At 36.9% G+C, this 21029-nt stretch overlaps 1 protein-coding gene across 3 annotated transcripts in view; it reads left to right on the top strand.

The window, feature by feature from the left end:
- Positions 1-3541: 3541 nt before the first annotated feature.
- The window catches only part of LOC127790214 (uncharacterized), a 57735-nt gene continuing 40247 nt past the window's right edge, over positions 3542-21029 (top strand). For 2 of the 3 annotated variants that reach the window (XM_052319534.1, XM_052319535.1), the window contains exons 1-2: positions 3542-3672; positions 3744-3849. In XM_052319534.1, the coding sequence (XP_052175494.1) occupies positions 3619-3672; positions 3744-3849 (160 nt within the window). In that variant the 5' untranslated portion in view covers positions 3542-3618. Of the gene's footprint in view, positions 3673-3743; positions 3850-4215; positions 4329-21029 lie in introns of all 3 variants that reach the window. The other variant, XM_052319536.1, reaches the window with a different exon arrangement.

Consider the following 21029-nt stretch of genomic DNA (forward strand, 5'->3'; position numbering starts at 1 on the left):
AAAGTGTTTGTTCGCCTTAACTCTTTACAAGACATCTTTATTTTCAAACATGCTTTTCAATGTTATAAAAGTGGTAGAAAAATGAGTCATGGCAAGTCATACAATCTTTTTCTAATCATCTTAATTTCTCAACTAGGATACAATTGTGAGATGATTATATACAAAATAGAAATTTTTGAGGGTCGTGATGTAAGTGTTGACACATGTGGCATATTGCTAATATCCTTCGCAATAAGATTCAAACAATGTGTAGCATAAGGTGACTAATAAACTTGATTATAATTTTCTTACAAGAACATCCTAGCAAACACATAAATGATAGCATTATCAATAATTATATGCGCCAAAATTTGATCCAACCTACTCAATTATTTTCAAAAACAAGTTAAACAAATCAATTTATGTGTCACATATATCATGCGGAGTCTTTTTACATAGAGCCATTTGACCCTTAAACAAGATGTAATTTCATTTTATGTGTCACACCTTAAAGTTATAGCACAATAAAGACAAGTTTTCCCACCAATTGATGGCGTAGAACCTATTGTTGATTGTTTGTTTGATGGTTGTACATTTGGAGTATTCACTCTCTTATAAATGCAAAAGAAATGCACAACAATTAATTTAAGATGAATGAAGAATTAAAGAGTTAATAGATTTGTTCGTTTATGCAGTTCCCAATACCTAACAAAAGGTAATGATGTGGTCTAATTGTTGTTATCTACTGTTATTAAGACTTAAGATGATAACCTAACTTTTTGTTATGTGCTCATATTATCAATAGCTCAATATCTTTTTCTTTTTTTTTTCATTTTCATCATCATTGTTATTATAGTTTTCATCTTCATTTAACTATAATTCCATCCCCCTATCTCTCTTTTCCATCCATAAACCTAGCTTGATGCAAAAATATTTTTTTTGGAAAAACTTTAGTGACAAATTGACAACTCTAGAATTAAAAAGTTAAAAGACCATAAATTTAAACAATTCATCTCAACATAGAACATGCATACAAATTGGAAATATTAAAATAACATACTAATTGAAAATAATAATGTAGAATAGAGAAAAAGAGAGAGAGAGAGTATACAAAATTGTGGAGATCAACAATGGAAGAGATGTCGAGATGTTTCAAAGCCTTACCAATGAGTCATTGTTTGCAACACAAAGAAAGATAGTCTAAAGAAAAAAGAGGGATAGATGAATGAAGAAGAAAATGGAGAAGAGAATTGAAGAAAAAGGGAAATGGGATTTTCGCAATTTTAGATTGAGGAAAGAGGGATAAGATGTGAGCTAACAGTCTGTGGGTTTTTCTTTTCCTTTTTAAACCAACTCAATATGTTGCTTGTGAACAATCATAGAGTTGAACTAGCTGAAATGCATCGATTTTGGCAATTCGTGGTTATACTGTTGATTCCCTCTAGGTTGATTCTTGAAAATTTTGTTTTATATATTGAATCAAATCGCTTTTCCTGATTCACAATTTTATAGGTCAATCCATCTTGACTTTTAAAATATTAGTTTCATCTTACATTTTATCTGTTTTTTTATTATCTTAAAATTTTCTATTACACTTTATTTTTTATAAGGAATCCCCAATCTCAACCCTTTAGATGCCTATTGAGTGTTTCAAATATAAGATGTTGGGAAATTCTATTTGCAGCCACTTTTTTGTTCTTCGCAGCCATTTAAAATTTATTTTTATTCTTTTACTTTTTGCAACTAGTTTAATAACTCTTCATAGCCAATATTTTCCAAAAATAATCTCTTCCACATAGCCATAACCATTCACACACATTCATCTCTATAACACATCTTCAAACCTCAACAATTTCGATCCACATATACAAATTTCACAAAACAAGTTTACAAAATTAAAAACACATTCTCAAATCCTCCTTTATACACACGTAGATACACACACATATATATATATATATGCTGTAACCAGCACAAAAATTCTACAGAAATAGAAAAACGAGGGTCTAGCATTCCTCCCAAACTCAAGTTAAGCAAGATGCAATTTTTTCTCCCCTTTTATTCAACGACTTTCATACTTTAAATACAACAAATCTTTGAAGAAAAATATGAATCAGTTAAGATTGCAACTTATTTCCACTACCAATACATATATATATACAAACACAGTGTGTATATATACACACACACACATATATACGCACACATACATACAGACATATATATAAATACACAGAGTGGGCTGGGCATGGCGGCCTTAGTCGCGCACCCCATTCATGGACCCTGAACCCTACAGTTCGGGGCGCTTGAAAGTCCCCGAACCGTAGGGTTCAAGGCTCCTTAATGGCCCTGAATCCTGGGATTCGAGGCCTATATATATATATGTATGTGTGTGTGTGTATCATGATCGCTTCCTGCTTATTTAGTTTACTGCTCCTGAACTTGAACACTTCTTATTAACACTTGAGCTTGCCGGCCTAAATTGTTTGATCATTTCGAGGAACCTAATGGGTTTTGATTGCACTCTAGTTTAGTTGCTCGACAAAGATGATTTGATTTCCTATAGGGTTATGGTTTAATTGCTTTATGTTTTTATAGCCAATGGCTTATATTCATAAATCAGGTATTCTTATTATTGCCATAGAGAAGTGGCATACTTTGCCTCAAGATGACCATTATTTTTGCCCATTTTGGGGTTGGAAACTTCAGCATATCTATTCTACCTTTTTGTATTGCAGTTCAATGCTCGTAGTGAATCTGTTCGTGAAAAAGCTTCTTTCTGCCGACTTCTTCCCAACAACAAGTGCTTGGTGGCTATGGAAAGGTATGCGTTATAGAATGGTTTGTTTCTAGGGTGCTTTGTCCCTGTTCTCTATTTGAGAAAAACATTTTATATGCACTAGCATTTTATGTCTATATATGCCATATATGCAAGCATTGCGTGTATATATATATATATATTTATGTATATATATGTCTATGTATGCGAGAATATGTGTATATGTGCCTGTGTGATTATGTATATATACATGTGAGATGATTGCGTAATGTAAGTAGTTGAGCATCGAAGATGAATGATAAAATTAAATTTTCGTTTGAGGATATTTTAAATATATTGAAAAGTGAGTGCAGAGAGCAAAATTGTGGCTGCAAATAAAATTTTTGTACGATGTTTCAACTAAACTTATGTGATTCATGACCCTAAAACACATTTAATTTCTGACAACCAACGTAAAGAGTTTGCCCACGTGACCTGACCGTTAGCCTATAGGACCAAATTTCCTATAACATTAAAAAGAATCATGCTAAATGTATAACTTTTTTTGTACATTTTGGACTACATAAAGGGGTATTATGACCAAAATACCCTGCGCCTCATATGTCTCTATGCGCCTCATGAGGAACTTTTTTATCATTAATATACCTTTATGTAATCCAAGGTGTACACAAAGGTATACCAATAAAATTTTTTCATTTAAAAATAGTGGGGCTTTGCGCAACCTATTATAATATTTATTTTCTTTTAATATATTAGTTTTATTATTTTCCAAAATATGCCATTACGAAATTGATAAATCAATAGGTCCGATTGAACGACGGGGAAGGCCGTCGTCGGAGAGAGAGGGGCGGGCAAACATCATGGAGACGAACGGAGTGCCTGTTGACAGGCCAAACAAGATCAGTAGGAGACAGGTAAAGGAACAGCTTAATTAGATAGAACGATTGATTGGATTAAAAATGGTAATCATATTTGGGGATTGCAGATATTGGAAAAGAAGAAAGCCGTAGTTGAGATTGTAAAAGCAGCTTCTTCTCCCTGCATCGATCATCTCGCTTCGTTCCCGGCGTTTCGCCATTATCGAACAACTGGTATTTTTCATATCACTACATCTGAATATCAGCTCGACCTTTTTCTTTCCTTTCCTTTCCTTTGTTGTCAGCTTCTTTGGATTTTTTTTTCTTGGACTTGTTTTCAATAGTCAAGAAATGCTCAGAAATAGTGAAAGTGTACAATTGGGCAAAATGAGAGTGATCTCACACTCTTTGTTTGCTGAGAAAGGGTGGCAAGAAAGCGTTCAAATTATCATTGGAGCTCAACTACTCTGCAAGATACCGGCGAAACAGTTTCCTTTTATATTTTGGTTATGTGCATACCTGAAGCAAATTCGAGGAGAGGGGTGGACAAAAAAATTGGGTGTCCCTGATTTTTTGCAGTTAATGTGTTTGAAAATGCAGGAAAAACACTTTTAGCTGCAAAAAAGCCTCCCAACCACAAGTTTGTCCTGATCTGTCTTCTAATATGCTTCCTTGGTATGAGGGTCGGGCTATTTCTTTGCCAGATAACAGAGGTAAACATTGGCAAAGGGATTGATAGACACAAATTAGTTTGGCTTCCTCTGATTTGGTCATTTATCTAATTTATAGGTAACCTGTTTCAAATTTATTGCAAATTGCTTGTAAAGCTCTGAGTCAAGAGTCGAGCAAAGTTGAAACGTTGAATGGAACCAATTTTCCATTCTGTAAGCTGTGCATCCAATATTTTCTGATCCATATTTTTTAAAGACAAAGATAGATTATGTGATTGATATTGAAATTCCATCTACACCTCCTAAAAATGCAAATTCTAGTGTGAAAAAGGCTTATGAAAGATATATAGACCATAATAAGACAGCTAGATAAATCATGCTCAATTTTATGGAACTTGATGTCGAACTTTTATTTGAAGCATACGAAGTTGCCAAAAATATGTTCAATAATTTTTCTGGTGCATATGGTCATTCATCTGAAAGACATATTCTTTTTTAGTTGAAAATTTTAATGGAACTCAAATTAATGAATCAGAGAATGTTATTTAGAATGTTAATAGACTAGTTGTAATATTAATTGATTAGTTGTTATTACAAAAGAGCTAGTTGCTTTAGGATATCCTTGGTAAAATGACAGTTTCTCCCAGTTTATGTAGTTTGTCTAATTTAAGGACGATAGTGTCAATCACCTATATGTTAGGACCAACACTTATACAACAAAAAATGAAAAAAATAAGTCATAAGAGAAAGAAAAACACCCATACTTGATCAGCTTGAATTAGTGAATATCTTTTTTTGCACTACAAATTCTAGGATGAATTTTTTTTTAAGGGGAGGTGAATATGATGATAATAATAATAAATGGGGGGTGGGTGCGTGACCATGACTAGCAAATTTTCTCAAGTGGAGTCATGAGGCGGTCAAAGCGAATTTGAGACATTTGTGTAAAAAGAAAAGACAAAACTTGCTTGTGTTGGGACAAAAGAGTACCTGATAACAATGACATTAAGGGGATATATATAAATGTATATAATGTTACACTAATACATAAGTTAAAGTCCCAAGTTTGAAATACTTAAGAGGAAAAGGACAAAAGAGATATGAGTACAACAAGTATAAAAGCAATATGAAAGGGAGGGGAAAAAAAGAAATATAAAAGAAGAAAAATTCCATGAAGGAAACACACAAGGAAAGGCCATGTGGTGAATTTTTCCTCCACCACTCCAAAAAAGGACAAAACACATTTAATGTAGCTTCTAGAAGGAACATTTCACCACTATAAATAGGAGTTTTGACTTGGAGAGGGCCAATTGGAACAAGAAGTAAAGAAAGTGCTCAACCACTTTGTAACTTTACATGTGCTTATTTGTTGTTTACTTTTTTGTTATGAGTTCTTTGTGTGTGTGTGTGTATAAAATAAACCCTTGTGATGTAACACCAAAGTTGCTATATGGCTTTGACACAAATTTGTAAGATCTTTTCATTTGTGTCATGGTATGCATGTATGTATACAAACACACTTTGGTGGTGATCGATAACCTTAAAGGGGTAATAAATTTGTTATTTAACTCCCTCCACACCATGACACATTTGGGTATAAGGTCAATTATTTTATATATCTTAATTGTTATATTACTAGGCTTATATAAAAACTCACCTCGTTTGTTTTGTTTAGAATTTCTAGGTAACGTCCCACCCACCACACCCTAAGGAACTAGCTTAAAGACTTTCAAATGATTATATACAAAAGATATATATATGTATATTCTCATTGTTAGGACCCTAGGTTTTGAATCTAGGGTTTCTAGTTGGCAATCGTGAAAGAAGAAACACACACACACACACATGAGAGAAATTAGGGAGAAAATAGAGGGAAACTGAGAATGGATAGAGAGAATGAGAGAACTTGAAATCAATTCATTTATAATGACTTGGTACAAAGTGGCATAGCCTTATATATTGCTATCCGCAACAGTTAATTGGTTACATTGTAATAGATTCTACTAACAGCTTATTGTAATTGTAATAGATTCTACTAACAACTTATTACAGTTGCAATAGTTTGTTACAACTATTGTAATTGTAATAATTGTAGTTGAAACAACTTCAACTGATTTCTGCTATCTCCTATCTCTTAATTCTACTGATCATGACACTCGTGTCCCATGTGTAGTATAGTAGAAGGGTTGTTACATCTCATAATAATATTGTGCTTTGTATAAAATGGTTTCATTAATTCTCTTCCTTTGAGAAATTTTGATTTTTATCCATGATTTTTCACTGAGGTGTTGGAAAAAAAATATATACACAAAATAAATAAATAAACTTCTTTAATATTTTGGGTTATGACACTCTTCCTTCTCTCTTCATGTTGTTCTTCCTGCCCCATCTTTTCCTTTTTTTGGTCTTGATCCCTGTTCCTGTTCCTACTATTCCTGCTCCTCTTCAGACTTATTGACATCGTTGTAAGCAATCGTTAGTGCCTCCTATAATAACTCTACCACCGCCTATTGCAGATGATGATGTTCCTCCATATGGTTCCATTCTTTAGTCTCCCTCAAGTTCTGCCTATGCTCTTGCTTTCCACAATACATGTTGCACTCAAAATCCTCATCCCATTTATACTTTTGTTAGTTGTTATCCTTTTTCACCTATTTATTTGCTTTTATATTTGTTCTTTCTTCTGTTTTGTTCCTAAGACCAATGCCGAGGCCCTTTTTGACCCTAGGTGGCACAATGCTTTGGAGGAGGAGATGTGTGCCTTGTTGGTTAATGCGACATGGGATCTTGTTCCTCTCCAAGAAAATCTACTGTTGGTGTTTACTATTAGGGCTGGTTTGGATTGCACTATTAATCATCTGGAAGCTTGGTTGGTTGCAAAAGACTACACTAATATTTTTGGACACGATATGGTTTTACATTCTCTCTCGTGGCTAAAATCGCTTCTGTTCATGTCTTTCTTGCTATGGAAACTATATTATAGTGGTCTCTTTATTAGCCGGATATCAACAATGCTTTTCTTCATGATGACCTTCACAAAGAGGTGTATATGGAGTAACTGTTGGTTTCCTGCCCAAGGGGAGTCTAGATCAATATTTTGCTTGAAAAAAAATCCTTATATGGTTTGAAGTAGTCTCTCTAGTGCTGGTTTGGTTGCTTTAGTTATATCATCTAGTCCTTTGGTATGACGGGAAGTAAAACTGATCATTCTGTGTTTTATCGCCATTCTATTGGTGAAGTAATATTCTTAGTATTATATGTAGATGATATTGTTATTACAGGTGATGATAAGGATGGTATTGGGCAGTTGAAGACTCATTTGCACTCTTATTTTCAAACGAAGGATTTGGGTAGGTTGAAGTATTTTCTTAGTATGGAGGTAAGCTTAATCTGTACATGGTTTTTGCATCTCTCAATGGAAGTATGCCTTGGATATTTTAGAGGAGACTAGTATGCTTGATTCTCGACCTATAGATGCTCATATGGACCCTAATCTTAAGCTTGTACTAGGACAAATGGAGCAATTGGAGGATCCTTGGCAATATAAGAGACTGGTTGGGAAGCTTTTTTGCCTCACCCATTACACAACTCAACCTCTCTTTTGTTGTTAGTGTGTTGAGTCAATTCTTAGACATCCCTTGTGATAGCCACTAACATGCTCTAGTGCATATCCTGAGGTATATTAAGAGTGCTCTTGGTAGAGGTTGTTGTTTGAGAACAAAGGACTCAAACAGGCTGTTGGATATACCAATATAGATTGGATTGGTTATCCTATAGAAAGACGCTCTAGCTATTGTGTCTTGGTTGGAGGTAATTTAATGTCTTGGAAGAGTAAGAAGCAAAATATTGTGGTTAGATCTAGCTCATAAGCAAAGTATCAGGCTATGGCTTTAGCCACATGTGAGTTTGTTTGGCTCAAACAACTTCTTAAGGAGTTGAGATTTAGAGATTTAGGGCCTATGCAGCTTATTTATGATAATTAGGGAACCCTTCATGTTGCCTCTAATCTAGTTTTCCACGAGCAAACTAAATACATAGAGATAAATTGTTATTTTGTGAGACAAAAGTTGATTTCTAGAGAGATTAGTACCTCATTTATTGGCTTTAATGACTAGCTATTCTTACAAAGGCATTATAAGGTCCACGATTTGACTACATTTGTACCAAGCTAAGCACATATTATGTATATGCACCTGCTTGAGGGGGAGTGTTAGCTTTATTTTATATATATATATATATATATACCTAGCACATGAATAAAATATTCTACACATTTGTCTTTTCCTCAAAACATTATCCAACAAGAAACTGAGACAAGCACATTAGTCAAGTTGAGGCTTCTTTCTCCAAGTATCATAATCTTCATAGACACAACACTTAAAAGATCACTGGAGGTGTTGTTTCCTATTGATAGAATTTGAGTAGGAAAAACTGTAAATATTGTTTCAATAATAAGACTCAATATATATAGCCTTTGGAGAGTCAACAAACCACTTTCTTAAAAATTGGACATTAACTTAACTACCTAATCTAAAACAAAGATAAGAGGATAGTGATAAGAGACTAAGTCTACTTTTGGATTAGGTTTGACCATAACCTCCTATTCAAAGATAAGACAAGATAAAATAAGAACAATTGGATAAAACAAAATAAAACTGCTTATCTCTTGACACTCCCCCTCAAGCTGGTGAATGGATATCTTCCATTCCCAGCTTGCTAGTTATCTTTTGGAAAATAGCACTAGGAAGTCCTTTTGTGAGTAAATTTGCAAGCTGATTTCTTGCAAACACAAATGGTGTGCAAATTAAACCACTGTCGAGTTTTTCTTTTATAAAATATCTATCAACCTCCACATGTTTAGTGTGGTTATGTTGCACTGGATTGTGTGCAATTTTAATGACTAACTTATTATCATAGTATAGTTTCATTGGAGCCTTCCACTTGACCTTCAAATCTTCTAAGATTATTTTCAACCATAACAACTCACAAATCCTGAGAGCCATTGATCTAAATTCAACCTCTACATTAGACGGTGCTACAACACTCTGCTTCTTACTCCTCCAAGTCACAATATTTCTCCCTAGGAATGTGCAATACTCAAATGTTGATCTTCTGTCAATCACTGAACCAACACAGTCAACATCTGTACAAGCTTCAAGAGGTAGTTCTTGTCCCCCTTTTGAACGAGATTCCCTTATTTGGTGTACCCTTTAAGTAATGTAGAATTTTGTGCACTACTTTCAGATGTACCTCCTTAGGATTATTCATAAATTAGCTAACAACACTAACAACAAATGCTATGTCTAGCCTGGTATGCAACAAATAGATAAGTCTCTCAACTAACCTTTGGTAGAGGCTCTTATCTGTTGCTGCATCCTCTAGGCTATTGAAGCGAGAGTTTCATAGTGGAAAGAAATAGAAAACAAAAGGAAGAAAAATTCCTTAGTAAATTATATTGAAAGAAGAAAAGAATTACAAGCATTTTTGAGAGCAATGATGAGGCTAGCTTATATACTAGCCTCAACTGCCTAACAAATTCTTTTAACCGCCTACAATAAAACAGATCCTTTATAATAGCATACACAAACATAAAAATACAATCATTGCTTTGATTGGTCTAAAAACAATCCTTCCACATGCCCCCTCAAACCAGACTCCATAGCAAACTTTCCTGTAGTTGTTGAATGCTGAAGCATTGGTGTCACCTTAAGCTCGAGCTTATCACACAAATACATAAATCTATCCGTTGGTAGCCCTTTAGTAAATATGTTAGCCACTTGATGCAATGGAGGAACATACTGAATCTCAACATCACCACATTCAACTTTCTCTCTCACAAAGTGTACATTAATCTCGATATGTTTAGTTCTAGAATGAAACACCAGATTTTTTGCTATACATTTACCTGCTAGGTTATCACACCAAAGAATAGGCATATGAACACATGGATAACATAATTATGAGAACAAAGACTTCAACCATAGAACTTCTATCACACCTTGGGCCACTGCCCTATATTTAGCCTCACCAACAGATCTGGCCACTACAGTCTACTTCTTTGAACTCCAAATCAATAGGTTGTTATCAAGGAACACACAAGCCACTAGTATAACGTCTAGTAACTTTACACTCTACATGATTAGCATCAATGTACATTGAGAAATAAATCTCGAGGGGAAAGAGTGAAAACCAGCCTTAAACCAACTATACGCTTAAGATACCGAAGCAGTCTCTTGCAAGCCAACCAATGTTAAACCTTGGGAGAGGACAAAAATTGACTTAACTTGTTTGCCACATCAGGTCTTGTATAAGTTAGATATTGAAGTGAGCCAATGACTATTCGATAAAGAGAAGGGTTCGAAAACAAATCCCCCTCATCAGTTAAGGAGACGCCCGAACTCATAGGAGTGGCACAAGGCGTGCAATCTTGCATTGCAGCCTTCTTCAACAAATCCAAAGTATATTTGGACTGAGTTAAGTAGATACCCGTAGAGTCCCTATAAGCTTCGAACCCTAAGAAATAGTTAACTGAACCAAGAGTCTTGAGGGCAAAATAGGTGTTTAAATCTTGGATACAAGCATGCAAGGTTGTAGAATCAGACTTAGTAATCAGAATGTCATCCACATATACCAACACAAATAACACAAAAGTTGGAGTCCTCTTAATGAATAGGGAAGCATCTGAAACAACTCTAATAAAGCCCCAATCTTGCAAAGATGACCTCAACTTAGTATACCAAGCCCTTGGAGCTTGCTTAAGTCCATAGAGAGACTTTCTCAAGCGACGCACATGAGAAGGAAATTGCTGATGCACAAAACTTTCAGGTTGTGACATAAATACTGCCTCATGTAAATCCTCATTAAGAAATGCATTGTTGACATCAACCTGCTGGATATCCTAGCCAAAGGTGAAAGCCAAAGAAAATAAGACTCGAATTGTAGGAGCCTTGACAACCTGATTGAATGTTTCGGCGAAATCAACCCCAAGGGTTTGGAGAAACCCCTTAGCAACTAGCCGAGCCTTGTACTTAAGAATAGAGCCATTTGAATTATACTTAATCTTGAAAACCCACTTGCAATCAATCAGATTCATGTTTGAGGAGAAGGGAAGAAGATCCCAAGTGTGATTCCTCTATAGGGCATAATACTTTTCCTCCATAGCTTTTATGCAATTTGGGTCTAAGAGAGCTTTTTGAACAGAATTTGGCTCTAGAGAGCTCACTAAGGCATGGGGAGAAGAAAGATCAATTTGTTTTGCTTTTGCTCTAGTAATCATTGGATGAATAGAAGAGCCTGGAGCAACCTTAGATTTTGTTGGCTTGGGTGGAGCAACAGGCTCAATAGGAATAGCAAAAGAAGAAGAAGAAAAAGGAGGAGAAGTCTACTCAGCAGAAGGTAAAACATAATTGGTGACAAGAGGAAGAATAGAAGAATTTGGTGGTGCTACTTGAGGAGATGAACAAGAAGGAGCTGGACAAGTAGAGTTTAGAATATCAGTTGATGGACCCTTGGACACTGACTGAGGGGTTGGTGAAACAGAGAACAACTGAGGGAAAGGAAACTCCTCAGGATTGAAATTCACATGTCTTGACACATGGACTCAACCCAAATGATGCATACATCTATACCCAGCTTGCACATGATTGTAGCCAAGAAATACACACTTGGTAGAGTGGAAATTGAATTTGTGCTTGTTACAAGGTCTTAAGGTATGGAAAACAAGCACAACCAATGGGTTGCAGCTGCATGTAATTGGGTTGTTCATGATAGAGTTTTTCAAAAGGAGTTTGGAATTGAATGGGTGAAGCCGATAGCAAATTAATGATATAAACAACTATTTGGAAGGCTTCTACCCAAAATTTTAAAGGCAGGTGAGCATGGGCTAAAAGAGTAAGTTCCATCTCAGCTATATTTCTATGTTTTCGTTCGACAACACCATTTTGTTGGTGTGTATAAGGACAAGAAAAGTGAGGTTGAATACCATAGGCATGTAGGTAAGGTAGGAAGGTCTTAAATTCTCCACCATTGTCTGTTTGGAGGGCCTTAAGTTTAGATTGAAATTGTAGGTCAACAAATTTGTGAAAGGTCTTAAAGATTGACAAAGAATTAGATTTTCATCTCAAAGGATACAACCATGTATACCTAGTGTAAGCATCCACAAACACAATGTAATAACAATACCCCTCAGTAGAAAGAACGAAGAGAAGGACCCCACAGATCTGGATACACTAATTCCAAGGGACTCTTTGCTGTAATTTGACAATTAACAAAAAGAAGTTGTTGCATTTTACCCATTTTACAAGTGTCACAAAATGAAAGATTGGTAGCAGAACAAGGAATATTCATTTTATTAAGAATGTGTTCCAATACACGGTAAGAAGGATGACCTAACCTAGCATGCCATTGTTGACAAACCCTATCAACATAAGCCAAATGCATGTTAGGTGATCCATTAGAAGAGGACAGACTTTGTCCTTTACAATTATTCAAACAAGAAACAAAAGACTCATTAGACATCTTTGAAAGAACATTAGATGCCCTGGGAAAAGCAGCCACAACAGGATGGCTAGATGAACAAGAAGAAACGGCTTGGGAATTAGCATGAACAAATGCTGGTGCAAGCTGATACAGACCATCCTTTAGTGTTCCTCGAAGTAGCACCTAGCCCGAATCCTTGTCCTTAATCAATCAACAATTAGAGTGAAACTCAGCAACCACAGGATGATCATTAGTAAGTTGAGAAACACTAATCAAGTTCTTTTTCACACTAGGAACATGAAGAATGCATGGTAAAGAAAGAAGAGAAGTAGTTATTCTGAGTAAACATTTGGTTGAGTCCAACATTAGCAATGGGAAGAGTCTTACCATTGCCTTCTGCAACTTTATCACTACCACCATAGGGAGAATGGAGAGATAGATTGCTCAAACTGGAAGTAATATGGTTCGTAGCACTAGAGTCTACGCACCAAGAAGGGTCAGCATGAGGATGAGGCGTTGATGAGTAGACTTGAGACTATGTTTCTGAAGAGTGTGGTGAATAGCCGTAGTGAGCCCTAGGTGCAAACCCTATATCAGTCAAGAAAGCTCTAGTAGACTCATGGAAATTGCTATTAGACTTCTGGGATGTGACAAAGGCCTGAGAATCAGACTGGACCACACCACCTCCTCTACCAAAGGAATTCACATTACACTGGAATGTCCTATCAAACCAATGGAAACGTCTATTAGCGAAATGGCTAGGTTTCCCACACAATTGGCAGTAAATGCGCTTGCCAGAGGTCCTACTTCTACCTCCTCTATAACCACCACCTCGTGCACGGAAGTGACCTCTACTGGAAAAATTTCCTCTAGATAGTTGTGAGGCCACATTAACATGCACAGTTGCAGAATCAAAATCATGTACAAACGACAAATTAGATGCATGCTCCACAGCAAGTCTTTGTTCATGCATCAGTAGGAGATTTTCGGGTTCAACTTTAACTTTATCAAGAAATTCTGGCAAGTTTTGGCTCTAGATTTTATGAGATTGGTTCAGTACTTTTATGACTTTGGCCTAATTCCAAGGAAGGCCCAAGGCTCGTTGCTTATGTTAGTCCCAAAGTTTGATACCCCTCAAAACTTAGGTGATTTTCGGCCAATTAGTATGGTGGGCTGTGTTCAGAAGGTTATCTCTAAGTTGCTTGCTATCAGGCTGGGTTCGGTTATCCATTCCCTGATTGGTGACTGCCAAAGTGCCTTTATTAAGGGCCGACGGATCTTAGATGGAGTGCTTATTGCTAGTGAGGTGGTGGAAGTGGCGAAGAAGGCTAAGGAAAAGACAACTTTTCTTAAACTGGATTTTTGTAAGGCTTTTGACAGTGTGGATTGGGGGTACCTCACGGGGGTTATGGAAGCTATGAGGTTTGGGTCTAAATGGATTGGTTGGATAAGAAACAGTGTATTGAAATAGCAGATAACGATGTTAGTGAATGGCTCTATAGCAGGAGAGTTTGACATGGAGCGTGGTCTTTACTAAGGGGATCTGTTGTCCCCGCTCCTGTTCTTATTGGCAACCGAGGGTCTTAACAGGTTGTTCTTGCAGGCTGTGGATTTGGATTTGTTTACAGGTATCCTGGTGGGGTCTTCTCCTTTGCAAATCCCTTTTCTCCAGTTTGCAAACGACGCATTGATTTTCTGCCCAGCTGAGCTAGGATGTATGCCTGCCCTCAAGTGGATTCTTAGATGCTTTGAGCTCATGTCTGGCCTGCGTATTAGTTTTAAAAAGTCCAGCCTCTTTGCGATTAATGTTAATCAAGATTGGTTGATGGAGGTTGCTACTGTGTTGAGGTGTAAATCTGTTCCTTTTCCCATTCCTTACCTGGGCTTCCAGTTGGGAATTAATCCAAGGAGGGTTGTGGCTTGGAAGGCAGTTGTGGACAAGATTAAGAGTCGGCTGGCTTCATGGAAGGTGGGGATTCTACCTATGGCTGGCCGGTTATCACTGATAAAATCGGTTCTGAACCATTTGCCAATATACTACATGTCTCTTTTCAAAATTCCTATAAGGGTGGCTAAACAGATTGCTAAGCTGCAGAGAAAGTTCTTATGGTCCAAGAATGAGGGCGTGGCAAAAATGGCTCTTGTTAGATGGGAATTGGTTGAGTTGCCTCAGAAGCTGGGCGGGCTAGGGGTGGGGTCCTTGTTGGCCAAAAACAAAGCCTTGCTCTTTAAATGGCTATGGAGGATGATTAGTAGGGAGGATCAGCTTTGGTGTAAAGTCATTGCGGCTAGGCATAATTGTATCTTCGTTGGAATCAATGATGTGGAGGTTAAGCGAAGTTTTAGTTCTTGGTGGAGGGGCATTGTTGACTCTTATTCCAACAGTAATGAGGTTCGGGCAGTGGCTATGGAAGGGGTTAAAATCTGGCTAGGTAAAGGCTATTTGACTCGGTTTTGGGAAGACACTTGGGTAGGTATCTCCTCCCTTTCGGGTTTGTTCCCTCGACTGTACATGGTGTCCCTAGATAAAGGGAAGAGAGTGGCAGATTTGGGGTTTTGGGTGAATAACGAATCGTTTTGGAGCCTTAGCTGGAGAAGGCCGCTTCTTGAAAGAGAAGATTCTATCCGGGTTGAGTTGCTGAGAGTTATCTCCCAAGTTCATTTGGTAAGTGGGAGGAGGGATAGGGTATTTTGGTCGCTTGAAGCGGCCAGTTCCTTTTCGTCGCACACTTTCAATGAGAGGCTTTGCTCATTGATGTTTGGCTCCAATGTCCCTCAAATTAATTCAGTGGCAGCTCGTGTTTGGGGCAGTCTAGCTCCTCCAAAAGTGGAGTTGTTTGTGTGGCTTGTCATATGGGGTAAAATTAACACAAAGGACAATCTGGGTAGGAAAGGATTTCTGCAGGGGGATGATCTGCTTCGCTTCTTTTGTGGCTCTATCCCAAAGTCTGTGGACCACCTCTTTGTCCATTATGAGGCTGTCTTGTGCTTGTGGTGGCAAATCTTTAGTTGGTGGGGCTATGAGTGGGTTTGTCTGAGATCAATTGGGGGTTTTTTTGAGTAGTGGGATTACTTTGCTCGGGGTAAAGGTCAAAGGAAGGTATGGAAGTCTCTCTTTTATTTAGCGCTATGAACAATGTGGCTGGAGTGGAATAGGCTAATTTTCAAAGATCGAGGGTCAGGTGCAGTTGATATTTTTAACTTGGTACTTGCTAGGATAGTGGCATGGGTGAGGGCTGTGGAGCCATCTTTCCCTTACTCGATGGATCAGGTCATCATGTTAGCCTCTGCTCTTGGCCGCTAAGTTCTTCTCCCTTTTTCTGGGCTTGTTGGCTATAAAGTCAGTTTTGGGTTGTCGTCTTCCCCCTAATGGCTTGTTGGAAGGGGGGGGGGGTGTTTTGGATGGTATAATTTATTTGGAACTCTTTTGTTCCGAGTCATTGATGTACATCTACTATGTTTTCATTAATATAATTGTGCTCACTTATTTTAAAAAAAAAAAGAGGAGATATTGAACCTTTTTTTTACTGATTTCATCCGTTTGATATGTAATCAAGCCTATAACAATTTCATAATCGTCATCCAAGGCATGTAAAATTGTCATTAACAAATCTTTATCATTAAGAGGCTCTTCAATAGCCGCTAAGGCATGACCTATAGTCTTAATCTTCAAGATATAAGCATTTATGGACAAATCATGCTTCTTAGTAGATCTAAGTTTTTGCTTTAACTGAAAAGATCTAGCAATAATCTATTGAGAATACAAGTTCTCAAGAATTGTCCATACCTCAGCCGCTGATTCTTAGTGAATTACCTGACCGAGAACATCCTTGTCTATAGTAGAGAATAGCTGTGACACTTTGCTCCCACTTACGGGTGCCACTCGTGAACAATCATCCAAATTGCTCACATGCTCGGTCAATTGTGAACAATCACCTGACCGAGAACAATCATCGACTAGCAAATTGGGTTTTATGAATTCCGATCTTCAAATTAATTTCCATTTGACTTGTCTAATCACATAAAACAAAATCTAAGAATCAGGTGGTGGAATTTAAAAGGGGAGAAACAACTAATCTTCAAAGAAAAATTAAGGGGTAGAAGGGAATGGAATGGAGAAAGACAGACAAATCAAATGTGGAAAGAAATGGCTAATGCTCTGAGAAGCACGACAAAGGTAGTCCTCGGAGAGACAAATGATAGAGCCCCTAACCTTAATGAGTCTTGGTGGTGGAATGAAGAGGTACAATTGAAAATTAAAAATAAGAAAACTTGCTATAAGGTGGTATATCAATGCAACAATGAAGAAAATCAAAAAATTATAAAGAAGCAAAAAAAGCAGCAAAAAGAGCTGTTAGTGAAGCAAGGTCAAAAGCATATGAGAATCTATATAAACGACTTGATACAAAAGATGGAGAAAGGGATATATATAAATTAGCTAAAGCAAGAGAAAGAAAAACATGGGATTTAAATCAAGTGAAATGCATAAAAGATCACAATCAAAATGTTTTAGTAAATGAGGGAGCGATTAAGGAGAGATGGAAGGAGTATTTCACAAAATTATTCAATGATAGTGGTGACACAAGAGTTAGGTTGGGACATCTTAGTAATTCCGAAGGGAATGTGAGCTACACATTCTATCGACCCATAAGTTCAAATGAAATAAGGCAAGCTTTAAAAAAGATGAAAAATCATAAGGCAGTGGGACCAGATAATATACCAATAGAAGCATAGAAATGCATGGGAGAAGAGGGCATCTCCTGGCTAACGCAACTATTTAACGCCATCCTTAAATCAAAAAAGATGCCAGATAAATGGAGGAAGAGTACTTTGGTTCCTATATACAAGAACAAAGGAGATGTTCAAAACTGTGAAAATTATAGAGGAATTAAGTTAATGAGTCATACCATGAAACTCTGGGAGAGAGTAATAGAGTAGAGGTTCAGAAAGGAAACAAAGGTGTCAGAAAATCAATTTGGTTTCATGCCTGGTAGGTCAACAATGGAAGTTATATATTTACTGAGGCGTCTAATGGAAAGATATCGAGATCATCAGAAAGACCTACATATGGTGTTTATAGATCTAGAAAAGGCCTATGATAGGATCCTTAGAGAAGTATTATGGAGGGTTTTAGAGAAGAAATGAGTCAAAATAGCCTATATACAAGCCCTTAAGGACGTGTATTATGGTGTAGAGACAAGGGTCAGAACATACGGAGGGGATACTAAACCATTTACAACTACAATAGGACTGCATCAAGGTTCTGCACTAAGTCCATACTTATTTGCCCTAGTAATGGATGAACTCACTAAAGATATTCAGACAGATGTGCCATGGTGTATGCTATTTGCAGACGATATGGTGTTGGTGGATGAAACAAAAGAAGGAGTGAACACTAAGCTTGAGTTGTGGAGAAACAATTTAGAATCTAAGGGATTTAAATTAAGTAGAAAGAAAACAGAATATATGGAATGCAAATTTAGTAAAAATGCAAGAGTGGATGATGTTATAATAAAATTAGAAAACCAAATCTTACAAAGAAAAGACCATTTTTGATATTTGGGATTAGTGATTCAAAAAGATGGAGAAATCCACGAGGATGTCGCACATAGAATTAAGGCAGGTTGGCTAAAATGGAGAAATGCATCAGGAGTGTTATGTGATGGTAAAATCCCATTAAAATTGAAAGGAAAATTTTATAGGACAGCTATAAGACCAGTCTTGCTGTATGGCTCAGAATGTTGAGCAGTCAAATACCAGCATGAGCAAAAGACGAGTGTAGCGGAGATGAAGATGTTAAGATGGATGTGCGGACATACAAGAAAGGATAAAATTAGAAATGAAGTTATTCGTAATAAGGTAGGAGTAGTGCCAATCGAGGAGAAGATGAGAGAGACTAGACTAAGATGGTTTGGTCATGTGAGAATGAGACTAAGAGACGCTCCTGTGAGGAGAGTCGATGAAATGGAACAATTAGTCACAAAAAGAGGTAGAGGTAGACCCAAGAAGACTTTGGGAGAGACATTAAAATTTGATATGAAATATATGGATCTAAATGAGGATATGACAAAAGACAGAAATACATGGAAGTCTAGAATTCATGTAGCTGACCCCACATAGTGGGATAAAGGCTGGATATGTTGTTGTTGTTGTTGTTGTCTAATCACCCTTTTAAATATTTTATTTATTCTTCTTTTCCAATATTCTACCGGGCTCCATATAATTTAAAATTTCAAACAACCCATTGATTTTCCCAATTTCGAAGAAAAACTTATAAATTTTAATTTTCCAAAAAATTGGCATTTATCTCAAAAAATGCACGAAAGATCCTTTTATTTTGAAAATTCCTTCGGGGCCCAAAATTAATCCAAATATGCCCCAAAAATCTCAGATTTCCAAAAATTTTAAGAAAAATTGGCCGATGAGGCCTATTGGAGTGCTCGGGGCCTAGCGGTTCGTTGGCAACACGGGTTATCCGCGGCCCTCGCGTTGGCTGCGACTGTCGCGCGCACTTGGGCTCGTGCCCACGCGCCTGCCCGCACCTGTGCGCCTGCGCCTGCTCGCGCGCTGGGCCTTGCCAGCAGCTGTTGCCAACTGCCATCCTTCACTTTTTTTTTTTTTCTTGGGCTTTTTAGCCTAAATTTTCCAGATTTCCACCACAAAAAAAAAAAAAAAAAAAAATCAAGTCTTGGAGTGGCTTGATGGTAATTATGGGCAAGAGATATAAATTTGTATGAGAATATCCCTATGTTGGTCTTGAGATGTGGTAGGGAAAATGGATGGCTTGGATTAAAGCTTGGAAGCCAAGATTGGTGTCTAAGAATGACACATGGCAAGCTAATGTCCAAGAGAAATGAGAGATCAAAATAAAGGAAAAAGGAAATTGAAAATGGTCACTCTTACAATTAATAAATGCCATAATTATGTTGGATAAATAAAATCCAAAATGAAATGGATATTAGTCTATCATTAATGGTTGAAAACGGGAGAATTCTTTAAATAAAAAAGAAATAGAATTATGTCTCTCAAGTGGTCATTCAAGTAATGAGTGAAAATTGTCAAAATTTATGTAAATGAGAAATGAGAGATTTTATGGGAAATTAAGCCTTGATCCAAGGGCTATGGGTGATTCTTGAAGATTGGCATGGATTGCCAACATAATGAGAGATTAATTTTAAATATAAGAAATGGATAGTGGAGATCTTGTTGGATAAGGGAATCTTCTCTTTGGCCAAGGATTGTGTTTCTTCTCGAGGGTAAAGATTGAATCCTATATGATCAAAGGATGAGATTAAAAGTTCATTAAGCACATGGATTGTGTTTGTAGTAAAAGGTGGAGATTGGTTCTCTCAATTCTATAAGATCCAAGGGGTTGGATTGAATTTTGAGTTGAAAATAAAAATTAAGAATGAGAAAAGATGAGAAATATAAATAGAAGGGAGGAGGAGAAGGCCAAATCTCTTTGGCAGAGAGTGAATTTGAAGAAGAAGAAGGGAAGCTCAAGTGAAGAGCAAGAGGTAAGTCTTGAAAGTCTTCTAGTTTCAATTTCTAGTCTTGAAAATAGTTTTAATGATCAAAGATTATTTTTTCTTTAAGGGTTGAAATCAAATAAGTATTGGAAGCCAAAGATTGTGGGAGGTTTAAAGAAGTTTAAGGTAAGGGATGGCCCTATGTGGAGGTGACTTTGCAAGTTGGTAAATATGATTTACAAGCTTCTTATGTAGCATTTGCATGTTTATTTGTTCACGAGACTCATGGCCATAGGGGTAGAGGGAAATGGTATGTTGATGCCTCAAACCTTGGTGGGTTGTGAGAATGAAAGAACTTAGCCTCATTTGCATGCACTCGGCATACATAATCATGTTTATATTCATATTTACATGCATTGCACTCTTACTAAACTTTATAGCTCATGAGGTTTTCATCCTCACCTTGTAGGTTTCTCATATGCCAAGAGATTGGGGATTTTGCAAGCTTGAAGCCTTGGAAGATCTAGATGTATTTGATGTAAAATTTATTTTTGTTAGTAATGGCTTGTTGAAGCTTAAGGGCATGGAGTGTATTTTATTTTGATGTTTGATGTGGAAGCCTCAAGAGGGTTGTGTAAGCCTCATTTGTGGAATAAAAATGAAAATTTTGATGTTTATTTTTGGTGGTGGAAATCTGGGAAATTTGGGCTAAAAAGCCCAAGAAAAAAAAAAAAAAAAAGTGAAGGATGACAGCTGGGGCCAGCAGGTGGCCCGCTGGGGGCCACGACAGGCAAGG

The sequence above is a fragment of the Diospyros lotus genome, chromosome 14 (genome assembly GCF_014633365.1).
Source record: "Diospyros lotus cultivar Yz01 chromosome 14, ASM1463336v1, whole genome shotgun sequence".
NCBI lineage: Eukaryota > Viridiplantae > Streptophyta > Magnoliopsida > Ericales > Ebenaceae > Diospyros > Diospyros lotus.